The 24,542-nt window shown below is 39.7% G+C and overlaps 1 protein-coding gene across 7 annotated transcripts in view; it reads left to right on the top strand.

The window, feature by feature from the left end:
• Positions 1–24,542, top strand: part of SPIDR (scaffold protein involved in DNA repair) — a 177,691-nt gene that overhangs the window by 5,971 nt on the left and 147,178 nt on the right. For all 7 annotated transcript variants that reach the window (XM_053396217.1, XM_053396215.1, XM_053396216.1 and 4 more), the window contains one exon: positions 1,979–2,145. In XM_053396217.1, coding sequence (XP_053252192.1) covers positions 2,110–2,145 — 36 coding nt within the window. In that variant the 5' untranslated portion in view covers positions 1,979–2,109. The remainder of the gene's footprint in view (positions 1–1,978; positions 2,146–24,542) is intronic.

Below are 24,542 nucleotides of genomic sequence, written 5' to 3'. Positions count from 1 at the left end.
GTTCCGTGATTTGGGGATGCCACAAGAAGTAGTAGTTATTTTAAAACTGGAAGCTTTTGATCTCCTTTTCCTTGCATGGGGAACAGGTGGAGGGGTGAGCATGCTAGTATATGTATGCTTTTCAAAGAGTGGGAACTCTGGTTCCCTATTGTGTCTGAGCTGAGTCTTCCCCCCCCCCCACGTACTGTAAAGAAATAAGCAACCTTAAACAAGATCTCTCCCCCCACTCCCACCATGGTTTCTGGGGAAACAGTTGCCACAGACCAGCAAAACACAAAAAGGAAGGCTTGCTTAAAGCTGCTTATTTGTTTACTGTACTGCACGCAAGTCCAGCTGTTTCGATACCAAAACCTGCTGGGTGTATAGCGAGGTTTGGGTACTAATTCCTTGTGATTTGATAAGTGGGACCTATATATATATATATATATATATATATATATATATATATATATATATATATAAACAAACAGCAGGAAGTTGCATCATATCCCTGGTCTCTCATGAGGTCACCTTTTTGATACATAGGTTTTAAATATCTCTTTCACATTCATAGTTTACATCAGGTGTTGCCAGTGCAGCTCCTGCAGATTCACCTCTGCCTGCAGAGACCTCCCCTGGTACCCACAGGATCTCTTCCCCTCACACTGCTGAAATTAGGCTTGAAAGAAGCGTTCTTGATTGTGGTTTCTGTCTGATGCCCATCATAGTTTGTAAATGAGCCCACAGGCCCCAAAAGGTGGCAGCCCCTGTTTTTAAGTGTTTAGGTACACAATATACATTTTGTCTTTTACGGTATTCTTTTGAAATAATGTGTGAAGAGGCCTTTATTTTCTGTATAGTAACTTCTCCATGCTATTTATTTTGTTGCTGCTATTGTAAGGAACACTAGATGGCCATCTTTCCTTAGTAAGCAATCCCAGCATTTGTTTATTAGTTCAGTAAATGTTGCACTAATGTAAGTAGGTCAGGCACAGCTGATAATAATAACATTTTGTACTTTCCTACTGTTCTTAGTGAAATAGAAGAAATGATTGTTTTCCTGATTATTGACTGTTGTTTATCTGACAACATGCACTTTCAATGTCAAACATGTTGCCTGCTGCTTCTGTAAACATTGAACAAATCTGGAGGAGATGGTTAAAAACATACTAGATCTGTGTTCTATGGCCTTATCACTTGCATGTTATTCCCTAATGCGTTACAGAATGACATTGTTATTTTCCACTTTTCATGTTAATCTCTGAGGACATGTCTATTCTTTCTTATACTACTGCTTAAAAAACCCTTCATTTTATGTTGTTGAATTGGAGCTTTTCAGAAGTGCTACTGATTTTCTCAAGGGTTTTTTGAATGTGCTTTTCCGTTGAAGATGGTGACTCTTTGGTCATTTAAAGCAACTGTTTGAGCAGGCTTGACTAGAAATACATTCTGCAGAAATATAAAAAAGGCTTTCATTATGTATTATCACTTAAGATGTATCAATTACTTTTTTAGACATCTGAAAGATTAATTCAGTTACTTTGGCTTAGTACTGGGGAAGACTTATAACTAATAGGCATATTTTTATACAGTTCTTCAGATAAGTAAGTGTTCTACACGTGATTGCAACCTCAATGCTCTCTTCCCACCCCAGCTTTCCCTAGTCTTATTTCCGATACAGACATTTACTAGGTGAGGCTTTGCTGGTGTGGAAATAAGAGGTTGCAAAAAAAAAAAATCCACATCACTCTATTAAGAGCGAAGTTAGTAAGAAAGATTGCTTCCCTAGCTCTGTATGGATTATGTTCCCACTCTGGGATGACCTACTTTTCTGGGATATAAGGGCTAGTCTTGTCTGCCACCAATTTTCACAATAAACAGTTAAATTTGTAAGTGTATATATTCCATATAGAGTTAGGCATATGTGAAAGATATTTGTGAGGATGTTAGCATTTTTAAAAGTCTCTTCTAATATTTCTGTTTTTTATTTCTCCTTAAGGTGAATCACACACCATTGATTGGGACAATGATAGCGATTATGAAGATAATGTTGACCAGCGCAGTGAATCAAAAACTGATGGTACTTCTTTGGACATATCAGACACTGATTCTTGTACAGACAGCAATATTATGTCTGATGAAGAAAAGGAACACAAACCTTCAAAGGTAAGACTTTTCTTGATTGCAAATATTTCAGGAATCGGAGCACAGGTCTACTTTAAAATTTTGTTTCCTCAAACGTCAGTTGCCAAAATGGTCTGGAGATTGCCAAAGTAATCTTGATAAGAAGTGTTTCAGGTAGACAGTAACACACTTTACCTAAACCTTTCTTGAAAAGGGTTTACTTTGGAATACTTGGTGAGTTTGGGATAAAAAAGTTCGGTGCAATTTCCAACCTCTGTCTTACTCAGAGCAGACCCATTGAAATCAATGACAGCAAAACTTTCTTTTTTAAAAACTTTTGGTACACATACCTGATGCCTGTGGAAAAGATTTGCTTCATTTCAGCAGAGCCACTGCTTATTTGTTTACTGTACTGTACTGTACTGTACTGTACCTTTGGAGGGTGTGAGGGTTTTGTTATCTATAGTGTAATCCTAAACTTATTTATTTAGAAGTCCTATTGAATTCAGTGAGGTTACTCGCAGGTATGTGTGGTTAAAATTGTGGACTAAGTACTTACTAGAATAATTTGTTTCTGCTTTTTAAACCCAACCTCAGTGTTTTGTGGTTCCATTTTTGCTCTGCACATTTGAAAAAGTTTTGTTTCACCTTCACAGAACCCAGTAGAATTTTTCTTTTAAATGTTGGTTGTAACGTTGACTGTAATGCATAGATGCACTCCAGGTGAACAGACCTATAGATGCTTAAGAATTCAGGGTATAGATAGGCTGAAGCCATTTTGCTGACATTCTGGCATCTAACAGCTTTTGGTTCTATTCCAAAGTATTACTGAACTTCCAGTAGGGGGAGACAAGAACCATATTTTTGTTTCTTGCTTGCTTTTATTTGGGAATTAGTTAGAGAAGAGTACTTACATGTTGTTTGATGCACCGTGTGCCCTGTTTTTGCATTTAAGCAGCATAAGCAGGTTTAACTGACCTAGAGATCTGAGAGTGTTTAGGGTGTTTGCCTCATGATCCACTGAGATATAATAAAACAGGACATTGGATTCATAGGGTCTGACCTTTTCCAGTTTTTTATTAAGCTGTGAGAACATTTTAGAATTAATAAGCAGGTGGGGGATCAAGGTTTCAAGAACAAGAAAAGTATTTACAGTGCACCTAAAAAGTTAATACTGTAAGCAAGCATAGTTTCAATATAATTTAGGGAGGCATTTACTTATACTGTATATATCCATCCTGTATTTCACCCAATTGTTCTGCAAGATATAAGAGTTGAAGAAAACTGTTTGGTCTGTCCCCTTCTTGGTACTAGTATTCTTATAATCACAATTCTGAATTCTCAGCATTTCTTATGAAATGAGATTCACCTGTCACCTTGGAAGTTCCTCGTTAATGGTCTGTCCTGTATGCATTCATGGGTTGTGCATATCCTTCCATAATTTTATACTTTCCCCCCTTAGAAGCTACTAATCATATTATGCAAGCTTTGTTGAATCACTTTGCTGGCTCATTGAGTTATTCTTAGTGGAGGTGCTAAGAGCTTTGAGAAACCATATTTTCTGTTACAACCTTTTTGCCATATATTAAAACTATTCCCTGGTAGGATGAGAACTGATCATATTCATTTATTTTTGTAATAGAAATGTTGTTTCTCTGATATCAGTGGTTCAGGTTTCTTTGCTTAGTTATCTTATTGACGAGTTTGGCCTGTTAAATGCAGGGACTGGGCAATTTTATTCAGCCCTGCCAACTAACCAACATTTTGTAGAATAGAACAATACCATTTGAAAGAGAACCAGCTTTGAGGGGTTTTTACCTGATGGAGAGTGAATGTGTTGGGGAGTTGTATAGAAATTGGACAATAAATATACAGTGGTACCTCGGTTTTCGAACAGCTTAGTTCCCAAACAACTTGGAACTCGAACACTGCAAACCCGGAGTTTGCGAACTTTACTTTGGAAGATGAACATGCTCCTGAGCTTCTGTTTTCACTGTTGCGCTACTAATTTGCACCCCCGATTGTAATCAAAGCTTTCTTCCTTACATTTTCACTCTTGTGGTGCTAATTTGCGTCCCCTATTATAATCAAGGCCTTTCTCCTCCCGTTTTCACTGTTGCACTGCTAATTTGCGTCTGCCCCAGTTGTAATCAAAGCCTTTCATTTCTGATTGCAGTGTTCTGAGGTGATATTTGGAGCTTATATTTGGTGCTTTTGTTTTTGCTATTTTTTGTGTTTTTGTTTGTGTGGCTTTTTTGTTTTTGTGACAGTGGCTTGTTCTTCATTTTATGATTGATTGATTGATTGATTGATTGACTGCAGAAATGGATAAAAGTCCTCCATCCAAACAATTACTATCATCAGTGCAGGTAAGAAAAATACTGTCATCTACAATACAGTGGTACCTTGGTTTACAACCATAATCCTTTCCGGAGGTCTGTTTGTAAACCAAAACACGTTGTAACCCAAGGCGTGATTTGGCCGGGGGGGCCTCCCCCCCAAATTGTTTCTAATCCAAAAAAAAAAATGCATTGTAATCCAAAAAAAGGTTGCAAACCGGGACACGCACTTCCGGGTTTGATGTGTTTGTAATCCAGAATGAATGCAAACCAAGACGTATGCAAACCAAGGTACCACTGTACTGTCTTATTTATTTTATAGTACAGTACATTGATTATTGCTTTCATTTTATGGATCAATGGTCTCATTAGATAATAAAATTCATGTTAAATTGCTGTTTTAGGGTTGTTTTTAAAAGTCTGGAATGGATTAATCCGTTTTGCATTACTTTCTATGGGAAAGCATGCCTTGGTTTTGGAACATTTTGGTTTTGGAACAGACTTCTGGAATGGATTAAGTTTGAGAACCAAGGTACCACTGTATAGTTTCTACCAGGAGACTTTGCTTTGCTTAGTTTTCTTGACTTCATGTCTTGTTACAAGATAACTGACAGGAGTCCCTCCATGTGTGCTTAGTTTGTGTGTGTTATCTTTTTCCCTTTTTTAATTGCATGCAATTACAGTGGTACATTGGTTTGCAAACTTAATCCGTTCTGGAAGTCCGTTCTTAAACCAAAGTGTTCTTAAACCAAGGCGTGCTTTCCCATAGCAGCGGGGGACTCAATTTACAAATGGAACACACTCAACAGGAAGCGAAACATATTCTTACTCCAAGGCAAAGTTCACAAACCAAAACACCTACTTCCAGGTTTGCCGCATTCTTAATACAAGTTGTTCATAAACTAAGCTGTTCTTAAACCAAGGTTAACACTGTACTCTGTGTAATTCATGGTGAGCCCAAGGAGTCAGTCCCATTGTCGGCAAAGTACAGTAAGTTCATATATAATGGCCAGCCATGTTTTGGTACTATGGGAGCAAGCCTTGTGTTTCTATACTCCTACCTCCCTTTTCATTCTCTCCTTAAGGAGTAGCTTCCTGATCTATTGCAGACTGATTCTGTGCTGTTGAATCTGAATTGGCAAACTGGTTTGTATTTGCTGTTCAAACAAGGATGGTTCATCATGATTTGAAGCTGGTTTGCAATCCTGTTTTGGAGGGCAAGTGCAAACTATGTTGTGCTGCAAACCAGAAAGTTAACAAACCAGATGGAATGCAAGAGGGGGAGAAGGGAGTGTGTAAGCCTGAGGCTTAGTAACTTAATGCCAGACAATAATATGATATTGCACATTAACTGATCCACAAACTGTCCACTTTGAGGTGCATAGATTTCTTTTCCTAAGGAGAAGGGAGTGGCAGGCCCTTATGAACCTAAAAGAAACTATCAACTATGTGTCCGTTGAGATACGGCAACCTAGCACTAAATAGGTGGAATGATTTCCTCACATGGTCTGGAAAGGGAAAGAGATCTTTGCCAACAGTCATGATGTTGTGTTGTGCCATCGTTTACATTTCAGATTTTGGGAGGGGGGGGAATGAGAAGAGGTTGTCTCTTTATGTCAGGCATGATGTCACTGATGTTTCAAAGTTCTCTTTCCATGGTGGATGCCCCAGTTCTCAAGTGCATTTTTAAGTGTTTCCTACTCTTGTATCCAAATCATAGTAGTGTAATCCAAAATACAGTCTGCTTCCCAGATATCATCTTAGTGGTGTGTCCTTTTGTGGGAATTTCCAGGGCAGTGGCCTGTCTGGGTCATCAAACATGGCTTTGGGAGTTGACTCACGTTGCATGAGAGATCACTGCCATCATAATTACAGACTCCCTACATACTTTACATACTTTATTTCACTGTTTAGTACATGAGGTACGTCATAGTCCTAGGAATAGCTTTTAGTTTAAGGAGAAAGACAGGATTGACTACTAGAAAGAATTATTGTATAAGATGAGTATGGAAAAAGTAGTTTTGGTGATGGGTTTTACTTAGAAAACAAAGTATTTTTTTTATTTTGCTGGTGAAAGTTTAACTGTGTCATACACCAACATTTGAAACTCATATTAGATTTTACATAAAATATGCAAGTAATGCCTCTATGCAGAGCTGAAATCTTATATATCTACTTTCAGTCAGCAAGTACTTTATCAAAACTTTTTTTGGTAAGTGATCTTTTTTAGATGTGAGAACGGTGAGAGAATGTGCAGAATTTGTTTTTGTTACCCTCAAAATTGCAACAGAGTTCATTGGGTATTAGAAGGTTAGTGATCAGAGGAACATTTTGCTTCATTTTCTTAAATGCAATAAAAAAAATTGACAGGGTAATCCAGTAACCAACATCTTTATTTGTTTGCCAGCTTATTTTGTTGAAAATACTGTGGTACCCATTGTGCAAAATAAAGAATCTTGAAATAGTAATGTAAGGCACATGCTGAAATGCCTAGGTGTGATTCAGCCACCACAGTACTCAGTTTTTGTCAAACGTGTAAGAACAAATTTAGAAAAAAGTGTACGTTTTTTAAAAGCCCTTTTCATAGTTTCTTAAGATTCCTGGTAAAATATTTTTTAAAGGTGTGGCAGATTGGAAACCACCTTGACCACCATAATTTTCTTTTTTATTATTATTATGGGGCGATTTTTGCACAGCTTTCAAGATGCAGGACTCTTTATTGCATTGTGTGTAATAATGACAGATCATTGCTATAATTAATTATTATGACTGGCTTAAAATTGCTAACCGTAGTCATCTCTTATACCCATCTCTTATGCCCATGTAGTAGTATCATCAAGTTTTTACTAACAGAGCACATAGAGAATTATGGGTAAGTAGGTGTGTGGGTTGCCACTTAAAGCACATTATGAGCAATCTGTGGGAAGGGGCTACTCTCATAGGTGTCATACTTTTAATTGCATTGCATTAGTGCAAATTGTAGAAAATATGAAAATGTAGTGAAAGTTGCTGCACTGGCACACCTGTACCATGTGGAATCACCATGCCTTAAACTTTGAAGGATGCTTGGTTGATTTCTGGTCTTCCCTAAGATGATATTATCTGAGGGTCAGGAAGGGGAAAGAATAAGATGGGCAGGGAAGCAGGTATAGGATTTACTTTGCAGGTTGTATGGCAGAGTGGCAGTTAGTGGGTTGCCAGAGCGGCCTCATAGTGTTATGGCTAAACCAGCTCACTGTAGCTAGATACAGATTTTAATTGGTAGCTGCTATTTTTTATTTTTTTTATTGCACTAATATTCCACCTTTTCCTCCAAGGACCTCAAGGTGGTGTACATGGTTTCTCCCTCCTCATTTAATCCCCACAACAACCCTGTGAGGTAGTGGCTGGTCCAAGATCACCCAGTGGCAGGAAGGAATTTCATCCAATGTTAAATGGTTGGTGACTTCTGTTGTTGCATACAGTGTGGCTCATGGCCTGAGTCATCTCAATTTGTGTGCGTCAGACACTATCCTTGTCCTACAGACATCTTCGTTGTGTTACAAAGTTGCTGATATCTGCAAGTAGTTTGAAGCCTATTAATAACTTGGATGTTGGTTGCTCTGTTATGGATGTTCATGGAGAAAAACTTTGTGCGGTGGATTTTGAGGGGGGTGGGAACCGAAAAATAAAAATAACAGTAATAGTATTAAGTAACCCCTTAAAGCTGTTCACAGGCTTAGGGATAGGTGGTAAACTGTTTATTTTTCTACTGTGTGTGTATGCGTATCTATCTATCTATCTATCTATCTATCAATCATCTATCTATCATCTATCTATATCTATCCTAAACACTTGGATACATTAAAATATAATAGTAGCATCAAGTTAACTAAGTTAAAGACTGTCCCTTTTCATAGTTAATGTTCAAATAGCAGGGAAAGCTTTCATGGTCTTTTGAAAGGGTTCAGGATAGGTAAAGGATGCCTGGACAGTTAAGTCTGGTCAAAGGCGACTATGGGGTGCGGCGCTCATCTCATTTTTCAGGCCGAGGGAGCCGGCGTTTGTTCACAGACAGCTTTCTGGCCAGCATGACAAACTGCTACTGGGGCATGGAGAACTGTGATGAGTGTCAGAGCTCATGGAAATGTTGTTTACCTTTCCACCGCAGCAGTGCCTATTTATCTACTTGCACTGGTATGCTTTCGAACTGCTAGGTTGGCAAAGGCTGGGACAGAGCAACCAGAGCTCACCCTGTTGTGCGAATTTGAACTGCCAAAATTCTGATCGGCAGGTTCAATAGTCTCAGTGGTTTAGACCACAGTGCCACCCGCATCCCATAATTCTGAGTCTGAGAGCTGAGAACGGGTAATATATTTGAAAATACATTGGCCAGGAACCAAAGAACTCTGAAACATCTGTGAGTTCTGGGATTTGGACTTATTTATTATTATATTTATATCTCACCTTTCCTCTAAGGAGCTCAAGGTGGTGTACATGGTTCTCCTCCTCCTCTCCATTTCATCTTCACAACAACTCTGTGAGGTAGGCTATCTGAAAGAGGGACTGGCTCAAGTTCACCCACTGAGCTTCATGGCTGACTTGGGGTGAAGCTTTTTTGTTTTGTTTTTTGAGCAGCAGGCTCTGCCCCATCCCTTTTGGTAAGCTGCTTTTGAAAGAGGGGAGCTTCAAAAGTAAATTGTGAGATATTAAGTACAATAACTGGGTTACTTGCAAAAGCCTAAGTAGCACTTTCAGCGCTGATCCTGCAGTACAATCTGTGTTCAACTGAAGTCAGTGGCAGTGTTTAGTGGAGCTGCTTGCATGCTGCTAGCTGAATTGCCCACTGTCTTAGATAACTTTAAAAATAAAATAATATAAAAAATGAGATATATGTGTAATTCACACACACTGAGGTTTGTTTTCTTTGATACTTTCTGATAGTTTGGCTATGACTGTTCCCTTTGTTGTGTAATATGATGAGTTATTTTTGAAGACTATGAGTTTAGAACATTATAATGAGTTATCACTGTTACATGAAACGAAATCTGTGCCAGACTGATGACTTAATGCCTGATGAGAGGTTATATGTCTGTTTCTGTTGCAAGTGTTTTCTTCCGGTACCCATTGATGATGATGACATACCAAATGCCATGTTCCCTATATCCAGTTAGGAAGCTCAGTATGAATCTGTATGGAAAATGTACTTGCGTAGTGCTGTGCATTACACATTTAGGATTGGGATGCCAATTCTTCAGCTCAGTTTATCTTTCGGATGGTGGTCTTATTTGCAGTAGAAACAAATTGCAACAACTGTAGCACTGTTATCAACCACCAAACAACAGGTCTTGCAAATATTTAAAAGTGTTTAAAATAATCAAACCATACCTGTAATTCCCACTGCTTCTCAGTTTTCAAGTCTTATTTTTTGATGAATGAAAGTGCTCGTTTTTAATGCGTTTTAATTGAACTTCATTTAGCAGTAGTAAATTCTGATTTATTTTGAAAGTATTTCAAAAATTGCCCTTTTTAAAACCACCAAACCAGGTTTTATTTCAAATGCTTTGCCCTAATGTCCTGTGTTGATTTAATGGAGCAGGGCTGATTTAAATTGCATGGCTACCATATATAGACTGCTTAAAAAATGCTTCCTCATGGATTCCATGTGGTAGGTATAATGCTGAAAAGCTGCATATTAGTGCTATATATCCCTCACAAGTGCTCACCTTTGGGCTGAAGACGTTGCTTAAATTCAACTAGTTCAATTATGGAAAGCGTGCTGTGCATAAGAGGCCTGTTCTGTTTCTTGCTTTCATTAGGATCTTCTTAATCTAGTGGAAGACTTCTACAGTGTTTGCTAGCTCTTGGCATTTTAGGAAGATTGGGATTCCAGAAAGATGGTCACTTGAGGCCTGTGCATCTGTTTTCCTTCCATTTTTTAGATAGACGGAGTTCTTTTCTTAGATGCGTATCTGTATAATTTTACGCCTGTTTTATTTCACAAGGGAGAGGCTGGCTACATATTTGAGTTTTCTTTCATGCTGCTGCTGGCCATTGCTTAGAGGGGGAATAGCCAAACAGCGTATGATAAAAAGTGGGCAGGGTGGTAAAAACTTCTGATATTACTGGTTACTGTGGGTGGAACAAGCTGGAGCAGGAGGAAGGAGACAAACAATTGTTTGCATTCCATCGATGGTATCTATGTCACTTGCATTGGGGGAGCTCACAGGTTGTCATAATAAATCTCTCCAATGTGAAGAATGTTTGAAACCCTTTAAGCCATAACAGCAACTACAAACCTTTCCCAGTTAGGATATCTAGAAAGCCAATCACAACAGTAGTGTCTGTGTACACGCCACTACCCTCCACAGTGACATGTGCGGCATAGCATCTCCCCTATCTCATGAGACCACAGTAGGATTGTAACTTGCACGCATTTAATCTGTGTGATCGCAGCTTTATGTGTTTGGTGGCCGGCCAGCTGATATAGCACAAATTAAATGCATGCAAGGCAGAGAGCACCAGGTTTTCCCGCCATGGAAAGAGCTTTTAATCTCACTGCTTTGCTTATTTGGCTCTGGGAAACTCTCTTGTGGGCTCTGGAGGCCTTTGTAAGATCTTGTGAGATCTCACATGGTCCCCCGAGATCTCATGCTGGCTGCAGAGGGTAAGATTAGTCATGTGCGGATAGCTCCAGGGGGATGCTTTGACTATAGCTGATTTTGACTTTAGGCGCTAACACTGCCCCTCCCCCCCCATATAACTCCCATTGCAGTCCTATTGACTTTGATTTGTTGCTTCACTGTCTTTCCCCACCTTTTCATGTACCCTTTCACGTTGCATTGTTGAGGACATAATCTAATTTCTAGTGCATCCTAAAAGGGATTCATATGGATAATTGAGGTGATAAAGGCACCATGTAGTTATTTTCGGTGGGGGTAGAGGAGTGGGAAGCAGGATAACCATTCACATGTATGCTGTGACGTGCTGCAAGATTGTGGCTCTATCTCCTACTTAAGTGCTGAAAATCTGGGTTGAGTCAAAAAGCAAGTGGACAGATTTCAAAGTGTTTTGTTGTTTTGAGCATTTTAACAAATGGGGGTGGTATTCAACCAAGTCATACTTTGGGTAGACCCATTTAAATCAATACTTAAGTTAGTCATAACTAACTTAACTCCATTGATTTTTCAGTGGGTCTACTTTGAGTATGACTTGATTGACTACAACATGTAGTATCCCTAAAGGATATTGTCATTGTTTTCCAACAGTCAAGAGCTATAGTCAAGTCATACTCAAAGTAGACCCACTGAAATTAATGGGCCAATGTTAGTTAAATCCATCAACTGTAGTGTGTCTAAGTAGGACTTTGTAGGACGCCCTTTAGTTACCAACTGTTATTAATATGAACTTACCCTGTTGTTTGAGCTTGGGGCAAATCAAGTGAGAAGTTACCAGTGTTTTCTTATGAAGACCCATTCAGGCTACAGTCTTGTATTATCTCTACAAAGATATAGGTGGGTCATAAAGCAAACATCTTCTCCATCAGTAACCTGCCATTCATATTTACAATTCCTCTCTTATCAGGACATTCCGAGCAAATAGTTTATGTGAATAATGGGAGATTTCTGAGTAGAGCTTGTGCGGACTTGTGCTTAAGAAGTATCTTGTGCATTGGGTTTACAGACTAGGCACATAAACCAGCTCAAGCTGGAATCTTAGATTATCTTTTTATGAAAGCCAGCACAAGCAAGCCCCATCTCTATTTACTTCACTGTGATGCTTTCAGATGTTCCTTTCTTTCAGTTCTGTACTCTACTCCATAAATCAGTTCTCTTTTTGGGCTTCCATCCCTAACAGAATTATATACTCACAAGGTACCATTTTACATTTATCATAAGCTGGCAAAAGGTGTGTGTTTAACTATTTCTCATTGGGATTTAAATAAATTTAACTTTTTTGCTTTAAGTATAGGCTAGTCCTTCCCCCCACATCTGAATTGAATCCAATAGCTTGCGTTCTTGCATTGAACGGCCCTCTTCTAGTTCATTAATTTACTCACTTAGTCACTCAGTCTCCTACCTTTTAAACCCCCCCCCCCCAAGCAGCTAAGTTATCATTCATCTCTTCTGACTGAGGGCTTAAAGTACTGTTTTGCTCCTATCAAGTTCACAATCTTTCTCTGCCCAAACACAGCAACGGCAAAATGTTTTTGAAAGTCACTTTAGCCTCTTCTGTCTAAGTCATAGTTTTGTTATGGTGCCTCAGTTTTGATGCTAGGAGCATTTGATCTTCTACAGAAACTGAAATGGCATAGAGATGTGAAACCTTTTTCAGTCCAGGAGCTTCATTTCCTTATAGGTAATCCTCAGGGGTAGGGTTGAGGGGGTTGAAATAGGTGTGGACAAAGCCAAACCTAGGTGGGACAAAAGTCACATTCATCCATGTTCCATTCACACACATCCATCTGCAGGTGCCCTCCACATTTCACCTTCATCATCCATTTATCAATTCATTTTATTTTTCAAACATTCATTCTCACATATCCCCCGTTTATCCTTCACCACTTCATTTTTTTCACACCACAGTCATTCACACTAAAAAAAACAAACTATAACCTTATGAAACTTACCTAGATTACGGGCTCATGGGAAGTGGGCTGTTTAACAAGTGACACATACTTTGCACCGAATTCAGACTATGTAATTCTAGATATATGTACTCGCATACTGTGAGACAAGCACGTTATTCCCAAACCTATGCTTGGCTTCTAACACTGATGTGGGAGAGAAAGACAGCAGCAAGGCAGAACAGGGGAGAAGAACTGAGTGTGCAATGCCTCCACTTCTCCCCTACTCTTTTTAATCTTTCATTCCCACCCTGCTCTAAAGGGGTAAATAAGATGAACTAGGAGAAAAACAAGCAAATTATTAGGGATGGGGCTTTTGCAAAAGAGAAGTGACAGGTGTGGGAAGGTTTGCTTGCCAGTTCTTTCCTACAAATATCGTCTACTCCCCCTACATTATTGTAAGGCCCACAATATCTGAGTGAGTTCAGTGAACAAAAGTTAACAGAGGTAATGCATGATTTTGCCTTTCACATTTATTTTCAGTATTTGCATGATGATACTACACTTGACCTGTGTCATGCATCAACAATAGTTAGGATTGTTTTGATATTAGAAAGATTGTGTTCACAGTATTATAGTGCCAGAAAGCACATGCAGCCAATACAAGAAACCAAATACTATTTCCTTGTTGCAGAAAAAGCTTTATCTATGACAGATAAACACTGTTTAAGATATTAGTTTAGTATACATTTACATTCAAATTAAATCACCACAGAACTAGGGAAATATAATTTGAATTAGCAGTGGTAGTTTCGTATTTTAAATATCCTTACCACCTTCAGCCAATTTTTTAGTGTTTTTAATGTCATATTGCATAGCTTTCACAAAATGACCAAATATATATTTCATTTCCTTTGGGGTTTGTGATATGTTAATATTCTTGTGTGACCTTTTCTTAAATAGCTTTAGTCTATTAAGATTTTAGCACTTGTTAGATAATACAGTGGACTCGCGGGTTGCGAACATGATCTGTGCAGGAGGCACGTTCACAACCCGCACGTGCAGGTTGCGATTTGGCGCTTCTACGCATGCACAAAGCGCGATTTAGCACTTATGCGCAAGCGCCAAAACCCGGAACTAACCCATTCTGGTACTTCTGGGTTCGGCGCGGTGCGCAACCCAAAATCATGCAACCCGAAGCATCTGTAACCCGAGGTATGACTGTACTTACAAAGTTATATTTACTTTGCCCATCAGCTCTCATTCTAATACAAAAGGTAAAGTAATAAGTTTAACTTAATGCTAAAGCAGTACATTGAGAACAAGCTCAAGTTAATGACCATTTTGCACACAGAGTTCAATTTAAGCTCCATGTCTATGGTTTCGGGACAGAGGAAGAGCCTGCTGAATCAGAACAGTGACCCATCTAGACCAGTATCCTGTTCTCACAGTGGCCTATGGGAAGCCCACAAGCAAGAGTTCAACACAACAGTGTTATCTCATCCTGCAGTTTCCAGCAACTTGTATTCATTCAGAAACAGTTTGGATGTAATACTAAACTATAGTTTAGGGTATGAGAGCTAGACTAGATTCCAGGCTTGCACCTTCCATCTTCTCTAGTAATGCAGCCATGAGGAGGGTAGCAGAAACTTACACTTCCATTAAAAAATAAATAAATTGCAGTTTGTTGTGCCGTTTGGACCCTATACTGTGATTAATATTAACTATGCTAGAAAGAATCCAACTTCAGGCTGTCATTTATGAAGCTGGCCTTTTTTCATTAATCATAGTTAAATTTAACCAGATTTGGGTAGGGCTCAGTAGTTGTTTTGGGACTGTGGGCGTATTTAGAATTTTGAGGGAGTGCAGTGAGTATCACCCATTTTCTTCATTTTTCCAAGGAGAATGGGTAAAAGTTGGAGCCAATAGAAGTAAAACAGATCTGCTTGAATTTGCATGGTTTTACATGTTCCCCCTCCAAAACAACCCACCGTAAAATGGTAGGTTATATGGCAAATGGCACAGTAAAAATCCCAGATTTGGTGTTTGCCAGGCCCACAAAAACTGTAGTCTTTTTGACTACATGATGACACCAACAGTACCCCTCCCCAAAAAGTCACCGAATAAATTTATGGCCATAAGTGACCTGTGATTTAATGGAAGTTTGGAGGGAATCCTTCATTAAAAAAATTATGAGGATCCATAAGTAGCTGTACCTCGCTATCCGTACTGGAAAACGTTGTTTTCATGATTTTTGTAGTTCAGGCGGTGGAGACAGATGTGCTCTGTGATTTGATGCTGGTTTGCAGGAGGAAACTGAAGAAAATAATGCAATTCCCAGAACTCCCACTTTGCTGGTTATTTTGTATGTGTGTTCATGAACACATGCCTGTATTTTCTCTCTCAGGGACTTTCCTCCATCCCCTCTGTCTCCCTGATTACCCTGTGTTTCTACTGTCTTCTCATGCATTTCATTTCTGCTGAGCTGCTGATGGGACATTGAAAAACTGAAAGAGGAAATGGGAAAGAACATCATTCCTCCAACTTCCTTCCGCTTCATGTACTTTTCAAGAGGAGGCAAGGATAGACACCCTCACTGCAGGGTGTAGCAAGCATGGGACGTTAGGGAAATCATCAAGGGCAACATGCGTGTGCGAGCACCATGTTCTACCTCCATTGTCAGAGGCAATGTGCCTCTGAATACCAGTTGCTGGGAATCACAAGTGATGAGAAAGCTATTGTGCCCATGTCCTGCTTGCAGTCTTCCCATCAGCAACTGGCCTTTTACTGGGACAACATAATGTGCCTTTGGTCTGGTCCAGCAAGGCACATTTCGTGTTAAAGTTTAGGATGTGGTTGAACTGTGATTAATGAGAATCAGTCTCACAGCCATGCCAAAGGGGGAAATGCGCAAGCTTGTGGGGGTGAGCAGATAGGCACCTTCAAACTCTTGGCTGTGTATGGGTGTAGATCATCATCATGCAGAATAAACATTTTTAGGGAATTAGGTTTCAGAAAACAATTTCCCTATAGTGTAATTAAGGAGTAACTGCAAATTTTTCTCAACAAATCCTAGCTATAAGCTCCACAGAGTTCAGAGCAACTTGCTTCTGTGTAAACATGCAAGTAAATCAAGCTGTAGCTGTCATAGTAATTGTATACAAAACTAGGTATCTGAGCCTATAATATACAAATTTTGATAGCAGAACCTATAATTTATATCTAACTCAATCCTTCAAATACTAGCTGCTCAGAAATAACTAACATAACTCAAATTTATTGCTTTAATCAGAATCTGAGTCAGGAAGATCCATATCTTCTGATTTTGAGCTTTCACTTTGAGCTTCGTAACTTGGAAGTAGAGAATTGAATCAGGCCTCACCTCTTTCACAACGTAGCTTATTCCTTGACTTGCATGTGTATAGCAGCCTTCCTCAATGTGGTGCACTCTAGATGTTGTGGACAACTACTTCCATCAGCCCCAGCCAGCACTGAAGAAGAAGAAGAAGAAGAAGAAGAGTTTGGATTTGATATCCCGCCTTTCACTCCCTTTAAGGAGTCTCAAAGCGGCTAACATTCTCCTTTCCCTTCCTCCCCCACAACAAACACTCTGTGAGGTGAGTGGGGCTGAGAGACTTCAGAGAAGTGTGACTGGCCCAAGGTCACCCAGCAGCTGCATGTGGAGGAGCGGAGACTCGAACCCAGTTCCCCAGATTACAAGACTACCGCTCTTAACCACTACACCAAACTGGCTCTGCTGGTTTATTTCATGAAAGTGAGAAGCAAGAGGAGTTGTGCAAAAGTCTTGCTACTGTGTTGTAAGAGTACCAGATTGTACACTTGCACCAGATACCTGAAAGTACTTTTCTTAACAGCAAGTGTTGCTTGTTTAGTAATTCAGCCAGATGTAGTAGCAATGCTATTTCTATTAATGTTACCACTTTTGAAACGATCCGAGAGATCTGCAGCAGCATTCACTGACTGTAGCAATTATTTATTTTTAGAGCTTTGTTTTAAAACAATTCACTCACCATTATGAAAGAGAAAATATTTTACAGGTTTTTGAGCTAAACATCCTTTCCTATTTCTCTACTTTAGTTACTGGGGAATTCCCCTAGTCACAAAAATGTTTCTCTTTCCATCCCTGGGAGCAATAGCACTGCTTGAAGCATTAGAATTTTATAATTGTTTTATATGCACCAGAGTAAAGCTGAGATAATGACTCAGCAATAGTGGATCAGAATATCTGGAAATCTTGCATATTTTCATCCATGAAAACTGGTTTCAATCACACAGAAGCTGCTCGTTTTGAAAGTCCCAACCGGTGGTGAAAATTTTATCAAACACATGTACCCACTTGGCTGGATTTACAGAAAACTGTCTTTCTTTGTGGTTATATAAACATCATAGTAGTGATTTCAGTAGTGAGGAATAAACATGAGAACATACCAGAAGCAACTGAGAATAAGCTTAGGTTACTGGGTTGGATTTGAACTCTCAGGGGATGTCCCTGCTGGCAGAAGGGAAGGGATGATTTTTGCAGATTCCTCTCTGCCTTCTCTGGAACAGTGTGGGGATGGTGCTGGGGGAAAGCCTTTCACTGGGAAACTTTGCTGGATCAGTAAACTTTCTACATATATTTTCGATATATTTCTTTCTATATATCAGGAACCTTATACAGTGGTACCTCGAGTTACAAATGCCTCAGGTTACAAACGCTTCAGGTTACAAACTCCGCTAACCTGGAAGAGTTACCTCGAGTTGAGAACTTTGCCCTGGAATGAGAACAGAAATTGTGTGCCGGCAGTGCAGCAGCAGCAAGAGGCCCCATTAGTGAAAGCACACCTCTAGTTAAGAACAGTTTCAGGTTAAGAATGGACTTCCAGAATGAATTAAGTTCGTAACTAGAGGTACCACTGTAGAGTGGTTTGGGCAGTTGGAGAGCCCAGTAGTATTTTGGCAAGAAGTTGGATGTCAATTGAAACACCCACTAAGCTCACCCTAAAGCTCACTCTAGCAAGCCCACTTGGTTTCTTCTCTGGGATCAAAGGAGGGATAAAGTACATTGTCCCCTCTCTGTCAGCTCTCTTACTGCAGGCAATCCCTTCTCCCCTGTGCTGAGCCGTGGCTAGGTGATCTTGCGCCCTTGACAGAACCCTTCAGATTGTGCCCCCTAGCCGTGAACAAATTAGTTCTCCTTTCTGCCTCTCCTACAACTCTCCCTCCACCCATTCAATTCACCCTCTATTTAAAACCTTTTCTTATGAGGCAGCAATCAATATTTTTATTTACAGACATATTTATGGACATTTTTAAAGCCGATTTTGCGCCCCTCTCTCGTCTGCGCCCCTGGTGGGGGCCCACTTCACCATCCCTTAGCTACAGCTCTGCCCCTGTGACTACCAGGTAGTGTTTGAACAAAAGGCTGTGTTGCACTATAGGGTCAGATGGCTAGGGATTCAAAGACAGGAAAATTGGGTTGTGCAGAAACTGCCAATCCTACTACTGCTGATTTCACTTCTTTCCAGAGAAGCTACCAAATTCTGCCTTACTGGCTATATTTTGTGGTTCAGAATGCTTTATATTATCAGCTTTTAGAAAGGTCTATAAGGAACATTTATTACTAGACTGAATTGTTTGATAAGCTAACAGCATAGATATGTGTATTTCATTGTGATTTTCCCCCTGAAGCCTAATCACAGATCTAAATTGCATTTTCATTACAGAGGTCATGCAGTGCCTTTTCATGACAAAGATTGCTACAAGTAAAGGAAGTGTCAGCAGAAGTGGATGCTGTGTGGCCTATTAGCTGATGATTGACTAGTGACTGTATGATTAAGGCTGGTGTTACTTCAGATTTCATGAGTGTCCTTTTTTCATCCTCATGGATCAGAAAAAAGTAATAAGGGTCACATAGTTCACCATTTTGTGGGTTAGAGAGAGGTGACTGTGACCATACAGAAACAATCCCTTCTCTTGTGAGATCTGCAAACTCTGTCATCCTTTTCATTAGAAGGGTAGCCACATATTTGGTGGCAGCAAAAATCTTTATAGTATTCTCTAGAGATATGTGGTGGTGAGTGTTGTACTGCATATACTTGAACAGAAGTGTGGGTTGCACAAAAGTACAGGTTGATGTAGATAAAACATGGCACTAATTTGTTCACTAGAAATTTTATTATAAAGGTAGGATGTTGTATGAAGCTTACGTAGTCATGTTAATAAATCCATTTACTATTATACAATATTTTTCTTACATTATCAAGAGCAGTAGCAGTGACAATTACTAGACCATCTTCAAAAACATAATATTTGTGAATTCCTGGGAAGAATGAGGCCAAGTAATTTGTTACTGTGCAGCTTCAGGTATGTATAAAGGCCCTGCTTTCAAGTTACTTTACTGTAAAGACAATAAAGCAGACAATTCATTAATATATAAAGTTAAAACATGTGAGTTGCAGAGAACTGAATATTTTCTATGTGCTAGTATCATCCTCTGCCTCATATATACATGCCACACATTAAGAGAAATCTGACTGGCTTTTTCCTCAGCACTTCAGCTCAAAAAATAGTTCTCTGTTCTAAATATGAACAAGAAAAAGCCCACTTCATTATATGATGTCACCTGCAGGAGCAGAAACAAATTATTCCAACTTGCACAATCTAATTCACAATGCAGTGGGGGCAGATAAAGCAATATTTGTATATTGATGCAGAAGGAGGAACAGAAGAAAAGTGCAATGCATGTCTGCTACACACTAGCCAAACTGTGCATCCCTGGGGCTGATTTTGAGACATGAGACAAGATGGTGAGTGGGTGGGTGGTTTTACCATGGAAAAGTGACAAATCCACCGTTTGATAGCAAGATGGCAGTGTGTTTTGTTTATGCAGTACAGTGGTACCTCTAGTTACAAACTTAATTCGTTCCAGAGGTCCGTTCTTAACCTGAAACTGTTCTTAACTAGAGGTGTGCTTTCGCTAATGGGGCCTCTTGTTGCCGCTGTGCTGCTGGCACACAATTTCCGTTCTCCTTCTGGGGCAAAGTTCTCAACTCGAGATAAGTCTTCCAGATTAGTGGAGTTTGTAACCTGAAGCGTTTGTAACCTGAGGCGTTTGTAACTCGAGATACCACTGTATTGTGACGCAGACCCTAGAAACCTCCCTATTGCTGGCTGACCTAGGTCCAGCTTAGTGACAGGTATTCCATGTAATGTGTAGAGAGGTGTACAAGGGCTATAGAGATGTGTGTGAGAGAGAAGTATATGGTGTCACTACATGTTCTCTGCAACTGAAAAAGATGGAAGCAGTGGAGACTTCCAGGCATTGTCAACTTAATCTAACAGCACCATCTTATCCATGCTTGTTTGTGTTTTGCCATAACCTGGAGGAAGGGCAGGACATGCATTTAATAGATAAAAACATCCACTGTGTTCAGTGGTACTTACTTCCAGGTAGCCATTCATATGATGGAGCATCTCTAAGCAATTATGTCCTATCAGCAACCATTTTGCTCACTTTCCCTTTGTAGCAGGGTTGCACCATAAAACCAGACAGAGCTTTGCTAGCTATGCTGCTTCTCTGCTGCATTTACTTGATGCTGATGGTTGGGATCATGAAGCAAAGAGAGAGACTGAACACATGGCCATCTAGAACTGTTGTTTAGTATTGTTTGGGTCTCCTGTTTGAGGCGAGGGAAACGTTGCACAGATTTGGGAATGAACTCTCAACTCCGAAAGCATTTGAGAAACCAAATTGGCACTTTCACTTCACGAATTTTTGAAAAGTGTGCTTGCTCTGTTGGTGTGCATGTAAAGCATATCAGGGGCTTAATCTGACATATATTTTTTTCTTCCTGCCTCCAACCTTCTGATTTTGTGGCGGCAGCAGCAGCAGCAAGGAAAAGTAAAGAAAGTTGAAACTGCACACAGAGTGGGATGAGTGGGGAGAAGTGCCTAGTGTATTGATGGGGATGTAAATTGCCCCTTCCCTGGTGGTCAGGTTGATCGTTTGTAAGTGTAGATGGGGTAATGACTTCCCTATTGAGCTAATCTAAGGAGGGAAGGCTTTCTGTATGTGTACATGTGCGTGTGGATAATCATACCTGCTGTTGATACCTCTGGTGTAAAGGAGTAGTTCTGCATATCTTATCCAACTCTTCCAAATAATATTTTATAGACTCTTTAAGTGCACTCCTCTTATCATTTTCCAATACACTGAAAAATTAATCTCATCCTGCCTGAGCAACAGTCTGATCTATTTAAGTGATTACAAGCTACTAGCACTTCATTACAAAGCCCAGTTGCCTGTGGTAAATGTGTCACATCCTTCTCTTTTCAACTCTGCCCTCCTTAGAGGTGATGGTAGTTCTTTTTGGTTTCCCACTAACCAACAGGGAGTGGCTCTAGAAACCTCACCAACTTGTAGATCTGGTTCTCAAGCAAACTTTCCGACTCCACTGAGCCTGACTGGGAAGGTTTTGATACTGCTAGCATATTGGCAGTAGAAATAATCTGAATTTCCATTTTCGTGGACTATTGTAACTGTTTGCTCAATAATAATAACATATTCCTGGTATTTTCCTTCACACATGACAGGATATTTTTCTTATGCCACATGGAGTTTGCATTTTTGGGGTCAGGCTTTTGCAGCTGGAAAATAGTATATTTTCTCTGAATCCCCTGTTGTCTTTCTGAAACTATAAAATATTGTTGAAGAGAATTTAAACAAAAAGCTTCAGTTTGGGTGCTAGACCACCATATGAATTTTTTGCACTCTTACAGGGGAAACTCTGAGGTTAGATTATCTAGACCAGTGATGGTCTCTGAATAGCAGTGGCTCTCCAGTGTCTCCAACAGGGGACTTACACATCACTGGGTACCTGATCCTTTTAGACTGGGGGTGCAAGGGGTCAAACCTGGGGCCTTTTGCCACCAAAGAATGTACCAGTGAGCTATGAAGATAGAGGCTGCCTTGCAGTTTGTTACTTGATTCTTCTGGGTAAGAAACTTAGTGGCAAAGTGTTCCTGCCAAGGCAATACAGCTATGCACACAGCTTCCATAGTGATGTACTCTGTTAAGCAAAAAAATGGTGCAATGGACACTGAGCATTTTTCTCCTATCATCAGATAAGAAAAGCATTTAATGTTGCAGTTGGAGAGGTGGAACGGGAGAATACAACGCTGTGGGCTTATATTCTGCCTTGTGCAGTAGCAAGGCTATGGAGGCTTTATATAGCTTTCTCTGTCCATCACCTCGTTCCAATTAGTGTTAAAAACCCAGAAACATTGTACCACTGTGTATGTTTCTTTCCTCATGGCTCCATTCTGCCAAACAAAGCCAAACTTAAAATTTAAAAACCAGAATTCCTTCAGTGTTTGAAGATGGAGAGCTGGCAGTCTTAAGTGGTAAAAGGGGAGAAGGAATAATGGCTGTTAAAGTACATGATGATGAGTAATATATCTAGTAGTATTTATCATATACTATCTGACTGATAATTACAGACCTGGGAAAATGATAGAAGCTACAGACTTGTCTAGATTATAATTATCTCCAGTCATACCCACCTTTACAACAACATATTAATATACACACCCTTACTTCTTTCATCCTCCACCCCCAATACATGCATATAGAATACCTGGCTGATCACTTATGGAAGATAGTGCTTGTTCTTTTAAGCAAATTGTTTTTATTTCCTTTAAAAATGAGGAATTAAAAATAGTAATAAACAGCATAAGCATCCAGACCAAATCTTTATTTTCAAGTGAATACAATATCCAGTGGAAATGAAACCTTGTCCCTGCCGTGCCATCTTTTCTTACCTATCATCAGAACCATATTGACAAGATCAGTTATTTTTCTTCTTAAGTTCTGCCCCATATTACAGTGCAATGACTGGTTATCTTGACAAATTTCAGTCTGGGTTCAGGCCTGGTCTTGGGACTGAATCTTCCTTGCTCACCCTGATGGATGATCTTCATTGGCAGAGGATAAGGAGAGTGTGGTCTTGCTTCTTCTGCTTGATTTGTCCATGGCTTTGATACCACCAAACCTGATATCCTTCTGGACTGTCTCTGTGGAATGAGTCTCTGGGACGTTGATTCATGGTGGTTCTTGCAGGGTCAGTTCCAGAGAGTAGTGAGGGGGGATTTTTAATCTATTTTATTTAACAAAATTTATATACTGCTTGATTGTAAGAAAACTTCTAAGCATTTTTCAAAAATATAAATTAAAACATTTCAGTTCTTGATAAAAGCAGCTAAATAAATGATATTTAAAATCAACAGTGGTTAGGAAGAAAAAGAAAAAACCACACATGTAACTTCTACATGTCTGTATAGGCTTGCCTAAATGAAAACGTTCCAAGCAGGTGCCAATAAAATATACCAGTAGTTGGGGAATTCCAAGGTATAGGCGTTGCCAAACTAAAATATTGATTTCTTACAAGTGTGGAGAGAGTCTTGTGTGGCACCTGTAATAGTGCCAGTTCTGCCAACTGAAGTGGTTGAGTGGGCATATATGGTTAAGGCGATCCCACAAGTTTATTGGTCTCAAGCTATTAGGGGCTTTATACACTAATATTAACACCCTGAAGATGTGTTATATAGTGACAGGGTCTTCCTTCGGTCAGCAACTGTGCTGCAACATTCTGCACTAACTGCAGCTTCTGGATCAGGTCCAGGACCAAATGTAGCTTTCATACCATTTGTAAGGTGCTTCTATACACTAAGTCTACTGGGGCCTCCAGTCGTAGAGATGGATCCAGAAACACCCCCAAACTGAGTGCCTGCTCCTTCATGGGAGTGGACCTGTCCAGGGAAGGCAACTGACCAATTTCTCAGGAACAGTGCCTTAGTCTTGTCATGATTCAAGCTTAGCTTATTTTCTCTCATCTGTTCCACCACTGCATCCAGGCACGAGTCCAGTGCCCACACTGTCTCTCTTGATTCAGATGTTATGGAGAAATAGAGCTGAATGTCACCAGCATACTGATGGCACCTTGGCACCTGAAGGAGTTGAGGTCAGAATAATGTAGCTCCCCATTTAAAGAAATAAGAGAAATAATGTGTTGAATTCAGTCTGGATTAATTTATGTTCCATTGATTTCAATGGGCCTGCCATATACATGAATAAGTCTGGATTTAAACCCATGTGATTTGGCAAAAGTGCACATTTCTGCTTCCATTTTGTAAGTAGTGTTTTATTTACATCTGATAAAGCACTCTATATTACTGCGAAACTTGCATGATATATCACCTATTTTATACTGCATCAGACCATTAGTCTATTTAGCTGTGTACAGATTTCAATCATTGGCAGCGGCTTCCCAAGGAAAGTAGTATTATTTTGAATTTAACTAGATTTATTTTAATCAGATAAGGATGGCATAGTGCATATTTTTCTCTGATATAAGTAGAACTTATTTAATAGGAAGAAATCAACTGGGGGAGCTCAGCCTTGTGTGGAGCTCCAGCTTCTATTTGGTGCTGTTTTGTTTGTTAATTCAGAAAGAGTTTGAGTTTAAATCTTGCAAATAGTGGGTGGTTGAGTAGAA

This window comes from Podarcis raffonei, chromosome 7, assembly GCF_027172205.1.
Source record: "Podarcis raffonei isolate rPodRaf1 chromosome 7, rPodRaf1.pri, whole genome shotgun sequence".
Taxonomy (NCBI): domain Eukaryota; kingdom Metazoa; phylum Chordata; class Lepidosauria; order Squamata; family Lacertidae; genus Podarcis; species Podarcis raffonei.
The sequence above is the reverse complement of the archived record's forward strand: the minus strand, read 5'-3'. Positions and strand labels throughout refer to the sequence as shown.